Genomic DNA, 14134 nt, shown 5'->3' on the forward strand with positions numbered 1-14134 from the left:
ATACCAGGCACAACCTGTAGCCAGGTGTGGCGCTGTTTAATGAAGAGAGCAGCCAACTCCACACAACCCTTTTAACTCTTTCGATGCTGCTGTCAATTTATGCCTTTGTCATCTAATCAACGAGCCCAGCAACCACAAGGACCCGCGGTTATATATGGCACCTAACAATAGCCCCTCAGACCAGTGGTCCTCAGGGGCCCACCTGCCGATCAGGTTTTCAGGATCTACTTAGAATTGAGCAGATGATATAATTAGTCTCAAGGTGGGGCCTGAGGACTGAGGTGGAGGAACCCTGCCTTAGACCACATGTTACTCTGCTAGTTTTGTTCCTGACTGGCACGATACATTGGGCTACAGAGGGCCCCCTAGTGGACCCAAAAAAGTAAAGTTCAATAATGCTTCCCAAAAAAAATTAAAAAAACACGCCTCTGGTATTTTAGTAGTCGCCCCAGGAGTGACGTTAAGACACTGTGTGGTTAAAGAAAAAATTAAAAAATAATACACTTTATTTAAAAAAATTACAGCAAAGACAAAACACACAGGGTACAGTGCCACATGATGTATCCAATGTGCAGGATAATCCTCTAGAGCTGACACCACTGACCACTAGATGGCACTCACCCGCTGACTACAGGATGACCTCTGCCTCTCCATCATGGCCTGCGATTAAAGGTACGGTACTGGAGATTGGCCTGAGGAGAAGGAACTCTAGGGATGGTGACGTCACTGATGAGGCCTAGCTGACCTGTGAGATCCTCGTGCTGAGCTCAGTTTGTCACCTGGGACAGTGGCAACATGAAGCTACTCAACCCCAGTGCAAAATCTCTAACAGCGTCCTCGCCTGATAATTCTGGCATCTTCTTATGTTACCGAGGGTCTTTGGGCCAGCCCTGAACTTAAAGGGGTTCTCCGAGACCAGGAACCCCATTCGTTCAAGCTTGGTGCAAGGGTTAAAAAATTATTTCACCCTTTTCAGTAACATAAATCTCTAAAAGTAGTGTCAAAGGGGCTTGTGCTCTCTACGGTGGCTTGAGGTCATATAGGTCATCATTAGGATCTATGACATATCAAAGGTTCTCCGTCATTGGATTTCCCGTTTGCAGGTCATTGTCACCAGGGTCACCCTACGAGGGTCATCTGAGTTGTATTTCCCCCGTTTCAGGCTCTCACCTATATATTAACCCGACTGGAAGGGTGCATAGGAAGAGTGTCTCCTTCTCTGGAGGACCCAGGATGTCCACCCATTAGCCAGGCCAGTTGTTTTCAAAGGTAACTGTGTCATTCTTCATTTCACCTGTGGTGGCGCTGCAGGGGAACTGAACACCTGTTGTGAGGTTCCTCCTGAGATCGGGAGGGATTCCCAGGGGCAGCTTACTATGTGGTTGGCGCTTTCATCGACCCAAAAAGACATTGTGAAAAGCGGAAAAACTCTTTAAAGCATAAAAACCTACATTTTCTACGCCCCCCTCCCCCCATTGACTTCATGGGTTTAAAAATCTTCCCAGTTGCTTTTTTTTTGGGGGGGGGGGGGTCCTTCCACTTTTTCTCAGCATTCTGACATGTGCCGCAGTGATTCCAATAATCCAACATGGTGGCAAGAAAGTAACATCCCTGACTCTGAACCGATCCTCAGGAGGGGCGGAGTTTTTACTAATTTGCATATAAAGGGGCATTCTGATGCATTCTGTTTTGTGGGGGGTTCCTGGGTGAAATTAGATGGGACTTAAAGCGGAAGTATCTCACAACAATGACAACCCCCGTGTACAGCATGCTGAGGCTGCAGACCCCCAACAAGCAAGCGCATAGAACAGACAAGCGTCTGTGCAAAACCACGCAAGGTGACCTGGGACGATAGTTGTTAACCAAACCATGCCAGTTTCCTGGACACAAGGACAGCTGGGTATGGCCCAGCTTCAGAGATCCAACCACCCATGGTCCCAGGAGATACCACCTTCTATAGCTCTCACTCTGCACTGATTCACTGGGATAATTGTGCCAGAATTTACAGGAGGCCAAATGTCACCACTGCCGACCCTGCGTCCAAGGAAGGATAATCTATTTATCCACCCTTCCATCTCTCTGTCGTTTATATCTCTTCCTATTATCTGTCTATCATCTATTATAATAAATGTATGGCTATATCTATCTATTATCTATCATATATCCATCCTCATATCTATCATCTATTATCTATCTATCTCACATCTATCTATCATCTATCTCTTTCATCTGCTATCTATCCCTTCTATAGTTTCATATCTATCTATCTATTATCTATATATATATATATGTATCTATCTGTCTAATCGCTCATATCTATCTATTTATTTATCTATCAATCATCTATCTGTCTCATATCCATCCATCCCTTCTATTATCTATCTATCTATCTATCCATCCCTTCTATTATCTATCTATCTATCTATCTATCTATCTATCTATCTATCTATTATCTATCTATCTATCTATCTATTATCTATCTATCTACCTATTATCTATCTATTATCTATCTATCTATCTATCTATCTATCTATCTATCTATCTATTATCTATCTATCTATCTATCTATCTATCTATCTATTATCTATCTATCTATCTATCTATCTATCTATCTATCTATCTATCTATCCCATATCTATCTATCTAATCTATCTATCTCATATCTATCTATCTATCTATCTATCTATCTATCTATCTATCTATCTATCCATCCATCCCTTCTATTATCTATCTACCTACCACTTGCTGGCACTGGGTCTGTGCCCCTGGCCCGTCTTGGGGGTGGAGGCTGCGGGGCACGGCTGGCACGGGCTGTCACCGGGCGCTGTGTCCTCCGTCCACCCCACGTCACAGTGCGGTGGTGCAGCACGTGGTGCGGGAGCCCTTATAAATGTGCGTGTGATGTTATCTGCTGGCAGTGTCCGGGCTGAGCGTCACACATGGGGCAGAGCGCGCGCCTCCGCACGGTGAGTGCAGCAGCAGCAGCAGGAGCCGCCAGCAGCAGCAGCAGCAGCAGCAGCAGCTAGGAGCAGAGAGCCGCGCACAGCTCTGGAGGGAGTGCTGCCTGTCTGTCTGCCCGCCTGCAGCCCCGGAGCCCTGGATGCAGCCTGCACGACACGTCAGACCTCCAGCCTTCTCACTCAGCCCCCAGGATCTCCCTGCCCGGTCTATGAGCGCCCCAGCTGGGATCTGGAGCCCAGCACAGCAGCAGCAGCAGTGCCTCTCATCACCTCCATGACTGCACCCCTCCATGGACTGCTCATCCGGCACCCTGTCACGTCTATTACTATTATTACATGTTGCTCTGGAGGACTTTTTTATACTTTGGGAACTTTTGGCAACCTTTAGAAACATTTGAAAACTTTTTAAGAACTTTTTAGAAACTTTGGAAAAACTTTGGAAACTTCTTAAAAACTTTTGGAAACTTTTTGGGAAGTTTTTTTTTGGCATTTTGTTGTGTTTTTTTTTGCACATTGTAGTTTATAATTATTAATATTATAAATATTTTGTACATAAATTACATTGTATCATTTTTAGTCTCCTGTTTGTGGATCCCAGGAAAGTCAAGATGCACTATTCTTCTTATCTCCTGAGTGTCTTCCTCACCCTGGACCTGGCCCTCCTGGCCCTCAGCCTGTCTACCTGCAGCACCCTAGACATGGAGCAATTCATGCGCAAGAGGATCGAGGCCATCAGAGGGCAGATCCTCAGCAAACTCAAGCTCAACAGCCCCCCAGAGGATTACCCCGAGCCCGAGGAGGTCTCCCAGGATGTCATCGCCATCTACAACAGCACCAGGGACCTGCTGCAGGAGAAAGCCAACCAGAGGGCCGTCATCTGCGAGAAGGAGAGGACTGACGAGGAGTATTTTGCCAAGGAAGTTTACAAAATTGATTTTCTAACCCCTCCTTTCACCTCTGAAAGTAAGTGACCCCCCCACCCTCACTCAGTCCAGGGACCTAAGTAATTTTTGCCATTTTCGATGTCCTGTTAAGCAGTATATGTCTATAGCATCGTTAATGTATCGACCGCAGAACATGCTGGGAGTTGTAGTTTTGCAACACCTGGAAGGTGACAGGTTGCAAACTGTTGGGATCTCCAAGCCTTAAAGTGATCCAGCTGTTGCAGAACTACAGCTCTCAGCGTGCCAGCGGTCAGGGCATGCTGAGGGCTGTAGTTGTGCAAGAGCTGGAGCGCCGCCCTACTGGTCTATAGCAAGACCTGCATCCATAGAGGTACCGGAGATGGTGGATTGACCTTGCTGTACATCTGGCTACTGATCTCTAAGGGTCGCTCAGCCCCCCCCCCCCTCCTCCGGTAGTTATCACATAGCGATTATCCTCACCTATCTACCCCCCCCGTTACTTTTTCGGACATTGAAAAATATCTTTGCTCCCCCCCCCCCCCCCCTTCTGTAACCCGTAAAGGTTCATCTAGCACCCGGCTGCGGTTACCTAGCAGGAGATTACAGGGTCCAGCAGCGTGACACCCCCTCATAGTATTGGGAGCCAGAGGGGGAAGGGGGGGGGGGGGGTAGTTACATCCAGGCGAAAAAAATAAATAAAATACATATATATGAAGCGAATACAGAATGTGCGCTGCGTTCTGGAAATTGACTCGCAGCCAAGAGAGATTTTGCAATGCGCTGTTAGCTCTCCTGGTGGTGACGGGATTAACCCCTTCTTGCCTTGGGCTGGACCTTGAGGTCACCCTCCGGTTCGAGGGGAAACCTTGAGAGAGAGAGAGAGAGAGGCGCAGGAGTTGGACACCTCCTGCGTAAACCTCTCCTGTAGGTTGGGTGATGGAAATCTGGGTCTTTCCCCTTGGATTACGGGGGTTAACAGTGAGGTCACTATAGGAGAAGGGGGAACCGATGTAATGTGCATAATGACCCGAGATCCTCATTCAGGAATAAGGAATGGAACTACAACCCCCAGCATGCAGGCACACTGAGAGTATTAGTTCCTCCACAGACGGACACCCACTGATTAGACAATAGCCATTCAAGCTGAATGTCAATGGTCTCCTCTGCGTTTCCTCTATTGCTCTCTGTTCTCTTCACCCCTTCCATGGACCAAAAGGCATCATCCCCCTCTTATTTTTTTATAAAGCAAGCACACGCCGACTTTTTTCTGCGCTGCCCCTTTAAATCTTTGCCATTACAAAATTCAGGGCACCTTACAGGCACTGGCACCCATTGACTTTACTGTGCTTTTTGGACTGTATGTCCGCTGCCTCAGCTGCTGTAAAACCTCTTATGCTCAGCAAAACTGACTGAAGCCGCTTGTAAAAAGAGGTTCTGCAGCAGCCGTTATTAAATAAAAAATAGCTTTTTATATCCAATAAGAACAATCGTCCCAGTCCAGAATGATGAGAAGAAATAGCAGATTTTCCCTTCTCCCGGGCACTTAATGGCATTTTAACATGGCTCATTACCTCGAGGATCTGATAAACCCACTCCACCCTCGTCTTCTCCCCGGGGGATAAATGCCTGTTACCTGCCGGGGCCAAATCAACATGTTCTAGAGCGTGTCGTCGTCGTCGTCGTCCTCTTCATCATCATCATCATCATCATCATCATCCTCGTTACTTATGATGGCCAAATAAGTGATGAAGACATTAGGGCCTCTGCCTTCATAGAGCGCCCATTGTGAACCTAGCCCCGCATGACGTTTACTGACACGCACGCCCGCCACCGCCATGTCCACATTATTCATATCACGGCCTCCTGGTATGAATATAGGAATTGTTATGATTTTGCAAACCACCTTTGTGTCAGTGGAAAATGAACCTAAATCCTAGATTTTTTATTTTTTTTTAAGGGGGGGGGGGGGGGGATTTAGTAAAAGTTGGCTTGTGTTTCCACTGGTGGCCAGTAGAGGGCGACAGACCTTCTCGGATCCGTTGCTTCTCGGTGCCTAGATGGCTGCAGAAAGAAGAATTCTCTTCCTAAAACCTAAAATCACAAAAACATATTTTCTAAGAATTATTTATGGTCCCTGAGGACTCGGAGGTCCACCCTCCGGTCAGAACCAGCAAGCCCGCTTAGGATAGAAGGCCCGATAAGCCGTGTAGACCATACGATTAAGCCGGTGGCATGGGAAAGACCTTTAGGGTCGCTTTCGCCGCCCAGAGTGTACCTCGCAGTAATTTCCAAAGTATTGCAAATATGCCCCGGTTATACTTGTGGCGAGCTATATATATATAGACGGCACGGCGGATCGTCTCCCGTTTTAGCAGATATTTATAGCCGCGATGGACAGTGCCTGTATCCCAAGGCTTATTCAGAATTAAATATTATTTTTGGCTAAGTGACTTCCCCCTTAAAATAGAGCTAATGAGGATTGATGGGGCTCAGCGCCAATCTCTGGTGTTATATATTATGGGAGATGGGAATCGTTGTACGTAAGCGTTTCATATGGGTATGAGTTAAAGGGGGACTCTACATTCTGGCGTATTTCACTTTTCCATTCTACATAAGGTGAGGAATCACTAAGACAATACTTTGCTTTGCTTATCTTGGACCATTTTGGAGGTAAGCAGGTGTCGCACTCTAGTTACAGCCAAAGCTAAAATTACATTGTTGCCGGCCTCCTGTAACCAGAGGGCAGTGGACGGTGGACACTCACATGACTGGTAGGCAGCCAGTCAGAGCTAGTTGGTTAGGTCACATGACTGTGGAATTCTGGCTCTCACTTTGGATGTAAGTGAAGAAGATTAAGGTAAGAATTTCAGCTTTGGTACAAAATTTGTTAAATAAATGTGGAAACTCAGGATGAGTACAGGATAAGTAATGTAATGTATGTACACAGTGACTGCACCAGCAGAATAGTGAGTGCAGCTCTGGAGTATAATACAGGATGTAACTCAGGATCAGTACAGGATAAGTAATGTAATATATGTACACAGTGACTCTGCCAGCAGAATAGCGAGTGCAGCTCTGAAGTATAATGCAGGATGTAACTCAGGATCAGTACAGGATAAGTATTGTAATGTATGTACACAGTGACTCTACCAGCAGAATAGTGAGTGCAGCTCTGGAGTATAATACAGGATGTAACTCAGGATCAGTACAGGATAAGTAATGTAATGTATGCACACAGTGACTCCACTAGCAGAATAGTGAGTGCAGCTCTGGAGTATAATTCAGGATGTAACTCAGGATCAGTACAGGATAAGTAATGTAATGTATGTACACAGTGACTGCACCAGCAGAATAGTGAGTGCAGCTCTGTAGTATAATTCAGGATGTAACTCCGGATCAGTACAGGATAAGCAATGTAATGTATGTACACAGTGACTGCACCAGCAGAATAGTGAGTGCAGCTCTGTAGTATAATTCAGGATGTAACTCCGGATCAGTACAGGATAAGTAATGTATGTACACAGTGACTGCACCAGCAGAATAGTGAGTGCAGCTCTGGAGTATAATACAGGATGGAACTCAGGATCAGTACAGGATAAGTAATGTAATGTATGTACACAGTGACTGCACCAGCAGAATAGTGAATGCAGCTCTGGAGTATAATACAGGATTACTTGGGATCAGTACAGGATACGTAAGGTAGTGCATCTCTTTGGCCTCATATTCCTTCCTCCCATTCCATTTTTCTTGATGGCTCGTTTGCTTTTTTTTTTTGCCTCTCTCTAGTAACAATATTGTTTTATGACTGTGAAGGTTGTGTTTTCGCAGTTCTTTTTCATTGGTCTCCTCTGGAAAGCTGTGTGGCTTTTATCACCAGTGCACATAAGCAGTGAGATGCCCCTGGGGATCAGATAGAAGTGTTTTCACAAGGCTGGCACTATAGCAGGATTCCTATCTAGGGGAGGAAGTGGCCGACTGGGCTGCAGAGATTTCTTTTCAGAATGAGATTGTGAAGTTCATTATTGTTCTAAAATACCCAGAGGAGCATCCGAAAATTGTATGAAATTTTCATAGCAAAACCACAATTTACGGCATTCTGGAGGTTGCAGTTTTGCCACGGTTGGGAACCACTATAACTGACTCCTCACTGGAGTCTCGTGATGGGACTTGTCAGTGATTTGGCTTTCAAGTTGTCCTCACGTCTCTATGGAAATTGTCAAAATTGCTGTATGGTCCACCCCTCTATGGTTACCCTGTCACCCATGGATTAGATGACCTCCATTGTGCTTAAAGGGGGTTCACCGGGACCTATTAGCAGTCCAAGTACCAAGCACAGCCTCCTGTATGAATTGGGCCCTGTGTAAGTAAAGACAGTGATATGGCGGTGGCGCAGCCAGACGCCTTCATTCTGCCTCCGGGACTTTAATATTGCTGATCTATGCTTTGGAAGGGTCACCAATATCAGATTGTGGAGGCAGGATTACTGGTACCCCCACAACCGGCGCCCTGTATGTACACAGTGACTCCACCAGCAGAATAGTGAGTGCAGCTCTGGAGTAATAATACAGGATGTAACTCAGGATCAGTACAGGATAAGTAATGTAATTTATGTACACAGTGACTGCACCAGCAGAATAGTGAGTGCAGCTCTGGAGTATAATACAGGATGTAACTCAGGATCAGTACAGGATAAGTAATGTATGTACACAGTGACTGCACCAGCAGAATTGTGAGTGCAGCTCTGGAGTATAATACAGGATGTAACTCAGGATCAGTACAGGATAAGTAATGTATGTACACAGTGACTCCACCAGCAGAATAGTGAGTACAGCTCTGGAGTATATTACAGGATGTAACTCAGGATCAGTACAGGATAAGTAATGTAATTTATGTACACAGTGACTGCACCAGCAGAATAGTGAGTGCAGCTCTGGAGTATAATACAGGATGTAACTGAGGATCAGTACAGGATAAGTAATGTATGTTCACAGTGACTCCACCAGCAGAATAGTGAGTGCAGCTCTGGAGTATAATACAGGATGTAACTCAGGATCAGTACAGGATAAGTAATGTATGTTCACAGTGACTCCACCAGCAGAATAGTGAGTGCAGCTCTGGAGTATAATACAGGATGTAACTCAGGATCAGTACAGGATAAGTAATGTATGTACACAGTGACTGCACCAGCAGAACAGAGAGTGCAGCTCTGGAGTATAATACCCTTCCATATATCACAACTTTCACAGCTTGTAAGGCTTGGCTCCTAATATTGTGCTCGTGTCATTTATTTAAGAAGGGGAGGCTCAGATAATGAGATTTCATGTAATCGGGAAGTTTATCTTGTATTGCTCATTTACATTTTCCGGGCACGTTAACGCTGTATAAACACGTCTGCAGGAACTCGCAGGTTGTCTGTCATGTCCCATAAAATAGAAGATCTTTATTGTTGGGCTGTGTGAAACGCGTTTCGCTTTGTTTTGCATTTTTGTAATTTTTGGAAGGTTTTCAAAAGAACTTCCTGGCTGCGAGCTCCAAATGATTTTCCAAGATGTATTCCATTTCTTAAAGGGGTTTGTCCAGTATTTTTACTGTTGATGGTCTGTCCTCTGGATCGGCTGGGGTCCGATACCCTGCACTCCCACCAGTCAACTGTCTGGCACTGGAACTACATGGGTCGTCAATTGTGTAGTGGATATGGCTTGTTACTGCATTTACTCCAGTGCAAGCCGCGCTGCAGTTACCAGCTCTGTCCACTACACAATAGATGGAGCTATAGTTACAACACCAAAGCTACAACTAAACAGTCGATTGCGGGGGCTCGGGGAGTTGTACCATGGGTGCACCTAGCCTTTCTGCTGCCTGAGGCGAAACCTGAAACAGCACCTCTCCCCTCCCCAATGACAATTTCTTAACCTAACCCCTTCCCTTTCTGTCCATGGCCCTTCGACTTCTTCCCCTCCCTCTTGCCCGACTTGGTCCTGCCTGATGCGATCTCCTCACCTGGCCTTATTGGTGATGCACCCCTGAGTTGTACCCTTCCAGTCAGATACTGGTGACCTATCCTGAGGATAGGCTATCATTGTAAAAGGACTGGACAACCTCATTAAGTCCACTGACTGTGAGACCAAGGTGGTGGGATGGATGTCCAAGGAGCAGACCATCCTGGTGATATTGGGACTATCTATGCCGGGTAGTGATGATGGGGCAGTAGTGCACGTTGGCATAGGAACTGTTGACCGCTTCATCCCCAGGACTCTTTCTTCCGTGCAGGATGAATAAGAGACCCATAGCTGTTAGGGCCCATGGACATCGGTCTTTATCTAGAACGTCCATACTCATTAAAAGGGTTGTCTGGGTGTTTAGTATTGACGGCCTTTTGAAGCAGTGGGATACAAATCTATACATTATCTCCCTGTTTGGACGTAAATGTTGGATGTTTCCAGGGAGTAGATCCTTGGAAGAACAGGTGTTGAGGGGACAGGATGAGACCTGGAGCTGTTTCGGTCTCACAGGATTGATCTCTGCCTTTATCTTGAACGCACACATCACGATCCTAAAGGAGAACTTCCTCCAAGACCATGAACAACCTCAGATCTGTTCCAATTGAACACAGAGCCCGAGAACGATGCCTCGAAATCCAACTCTCAGAAGAACGATCAGGGTTAAATACAAGTTACTGCACATATCGCCAAACTACGCAGCCTATAATTATACCCTGTGCAAAAAAAAAACGTATTATGGCGTTCAATGGCAGGGGATTAGGAATTAGGTCTGATGATTGATTACAGGCTAAAGAATGACAGACGTTTAATGGCTGCTGTCCAAAACCAAGCAAAGGGCTTGGCTACGGGAAATAAAAAATTAGCACATAGGTCAAAGCAATTAAAGAAAAATTTTTGCTTGTGGCTCCTGGTGGGGGAAAAAAAGTAAGGTCCCGGTCGAGTCTTGAAAAAGTCAAGTGAACGGAGCAGAACGGTCCAAGTCCTTTAACAAAGGCATTGTTCTACACTAGAAAGTTGGACTCGAGGCCCGTAAACAGTTATGTCACACAGGGAAGCCCTTTGGGAGAGGTCATCAGCTGCAGAACGGCCGACATCTGGCCTGGGGGATTTAGGTTGGAGCTTCATGGTCTAACGCACACATTATAGGTCCGGTTCTGGCCAAAAGCTTCTCTTTGACCCATAGAATAAATGTCCCTTGTAGTCTTCTGATTTCTTGGATCTTCTACTCCTTGACTTGCTTGAATTTTGGGTTATAATTTCTTGTACTTTATAGGGGAGGGTCCTTAGCATTGAGAGGAAGTCTCTTGTGTAGCCAGGATCGGCTCCAGGTGTGGTCATGGACCACCGAAGCCCAGTTGACCCTGGCATCTGCTTGGCTTTGCCTGGTGCTGACGTTGGCCCCATGTGGAGAATACAGAATTTTGATGAGTGGTTTCTGGGTGGGAAGAAGCCCACATGCCGTAAAACCTGCCATATACTGTAGTTGTCAACAGTCCCCAATTTGCAGAGACCATTTTCAAAACCCATAACTGGGCAGTCCCTAGTGGACTTGGGCTTTCCCAGGTCAGGGCTTACTTGCCCCAATTTTACCAACTGCAGTATATAAGTCATAAATGTTTGTTGTGGGAACACCCCTTTAAAGAGGACCCGTCCCCTCTCCTGACATATCTGTTTAAGCAGCTACTTGCCTATAATACTAATTCTGCGGCATCTATTCTTATGACTCTATGTTGTGCCATTCCTTTATTATTCCTGCTAGAAGTTATGAATGAATTGCCACCAGTTTGCAATGAAGGCCCTCTGAGTGCTACCAGTTGGGGGGGGGGGGGGGTGTCTGACATCGGCAGCACTGATTGGATAATTTCAGACTGTGCAGGGACACACCCCCAACTGGTACAACCCAGCTGGACCTTCATTGCAAACTGCTAGCAATTCAGTTATAGCTTTTAATAGCAATACTAGAGGCACATCCTAGAGCCATAAGAATAGATGCTCCAGAATTGTTAGGGAATGCAAGTAGATGTCAGGAGAGGTGACAGGTCCTCTTTCAATAGGGCCGAGCTTCAATACCGCATACAGCCTCTGCACACGAGTGGCGCTGTTCCTGAAAGAAAGCAGCCATGTTTTTCTTTAGACTTCTACAACCCTGTTCTTGTAGGAGCGCTGATTGCATCCGTGTCTAATTATATAATGGGTGGAATCGCTCCACGGACCATGTGGCAGAGGCGCGCATTCCTCCACATTCATAAAATCCTGCTTTGCAGCTGGTGGGTTTCGATGTCGCACATGTGCGTAACCGGTTGCAAGTTTTTTTTCTAATTAAGTTTTGCGAGCCGGCGTGTCGTTCGCTCCTCGGCTGATATTTGAGTGCTGTACGGGCAGATTATTAGGCCGCTATCATAAGTAGTGGGATCATTCTATTTGACATGTTAGAACGTGAGTCATTAGATAATAGGTTCCTTCTGTGTGAATTATTGTGCGGTGCCGAGGGGACTCGCCCGCTGCGCTGTGTGCGTACTACTGTACTGCCGCCCTCCTCTGCCAGATAGTTTCTATTATCTCGCCCCCTAGTGATGTTTTCTCCCCCGCTCTCTAAACCGGGATTTACAGTATCTGCAGTGATCATCTGTTGGGGGTGGTAGTAGTATACCAGATGTTAAAGGGGTCTTCCGAGATTCTGATATTGATGACCTATCCATCAGATTGGCCGGGGTACCCTGAGTCCTTGGCTGTCTAAGAGGCTGCGGCGCACTGGCTTACCAAGTGCAGCGCCTTCCATTGGCTGGTGGCTGTGCTTGGTATTGCAGCTCAGGACCATTCACTTGAACGGGACTGATGAATGGGACGTCACTGGCCTAAGAAGAGGCGGCGGCTCTCACTGGATCCCCACAGCCTCTTCAAGCAGCTGATCAGGAGTCGGACCCTCACCAGGGGTGCACCTAGCCTTTCTGCTGCCTGAGGTGAAAATTGAAATGGCGCCCCTCCGCTAAATGCCAATTTCATAACCTATCCCCTTTGCCACAATGAAAGCGCTCATTGCCCATGGCCCTTCGGCTGCCCCTACCTGGTGCTCGCCTCATTGGTGGTGCACCCATGACCCTCACCGGCCATTGTGTATTGGAAATAGCTGGTTGCTGCAGTGCTGCTCCCATTCATTTCGGTGCAGAAATCAGCTCCATCCACTAGTCAGTGGGGGGCAACTGTTTATATGCGTCACCTTCTTCAGGAGACTCTGCGCAACAGCTGATCGTGGGAGTGTGGGATTTATACGTACTAAAAGGGCAGATTTGTACCTATGACACTGGCAGACCTGTTACATGTGCACTTGGCAGCTGAAGGCATCTGTGTTGGTCCCATGTTCATATGTGCCCGCACTGCTGAGAAAAATGCTGTTTTCATATATGCAAATGAGCCTCTAGGAGCAACAGGGGCGTTGTCGTTACACCTGGAGGCTCTGCTCTCTCTGCAACTGCCGCACTTTGACAGTGAAACTGACTGCGAAAGTGCAGAGGTTGCGGCAGTTGCAGAGCCTCCAGGAGTAACTACCTAGAGGCTCTGCTCTGTCTGCAACTGCCACGCTCCCTGTAATTTATTTGACAGGGTCAGGAGTGATGATGCAGTTGCAGAGAGAGCTGAGCCTCTAGGTGTAACGACAACGCCCCCGTTGCTCCTAGAGGCTCATTTGCATATATTCAAACATCATCTTTCTCAGTAATGCGGGCACATATGATCATGGGACCAACACAGATGTCTTCAGCCGCCAAGCGCACATGTAACAGCTCAGCCAGTGTCATAGGTGCAAATCTGCTGACAGATGCCCTTTAAAGGGGTTGTCCGGGTTCAGAGCTGAACCCGGACATACCTCCATTTTCACCCAGGCAGCCCCCCTGACTTGAGCATCGGAGCAGTTCATGCTCCGATGCTCTTCTTTGCCCTGCGCTAAATCGCGCAGGGCAAAGGCATTTTCAGGAGTTCCGGTGACGTACCGGGGCTCTCCATGGGGCTTCCAGAAAGTCCGGTGACATCACCGGCACTGATGAGCGTGATTTAGCACTGCCCTAGCCAGTAAAACAGCTAGGGCAGCGCTAAAGCACGCCTATCAGAGCCGGTGAAGTCACCGAACACAGTGTCGGGCGGAAGCCTCTGCCCGGCAGTGTGTTATTGTAAACCAAAGAGCCCTTGCCCTACGCGATCTAGCGCAGGGCAAGAGAGCGCATCAGAGCATGAGATGCTCCGATGCGAACATCAGGGGGCTGCTTGGGTGAAA

At 46.9% G+C, this 14134-nt stretch overlaps 1 protein-coding gene across 1 annotated transcript in view; it reads left to right on the forward strand.

Annotated features, from left to right (window-relative positions):
- The first annotated feature begins 3013 nt into the window (after positions 1 to 3013).
- TGFB2 (transforming growth factor beta 2) overlaps positions 3014 to 14134 on the forward strand; it is a 96676-nt gene continuing 85555 nt past the window's right edge. Inside the window, exon 1 of the mRNA XM_040430446.1 lies at positions 3014 to 3923. Within this exon, the coding sequence (XP_040286380.1) occupies positions 3569 to 3923 (355 nt within the window). The 5' untranslated portion in view covers positions 3014 to 3568. The remainder of the gene's footprint in view (positions 3924 to 14134) is intronic.

Source organism: Bufo bufo, chromosome 4, assembly GCF_905171765.1.
Source record: "Bufo bufo chromosome 4, aBufBuf1.1, whole genome shotgun sequence".
Classification (NCBI taxonomy): domain Eukaryota; kingdom Metazoa; phylum Chordata; class Amphibia; order Anura; family Bufonidae; genus Bufo; species Bufo bufo.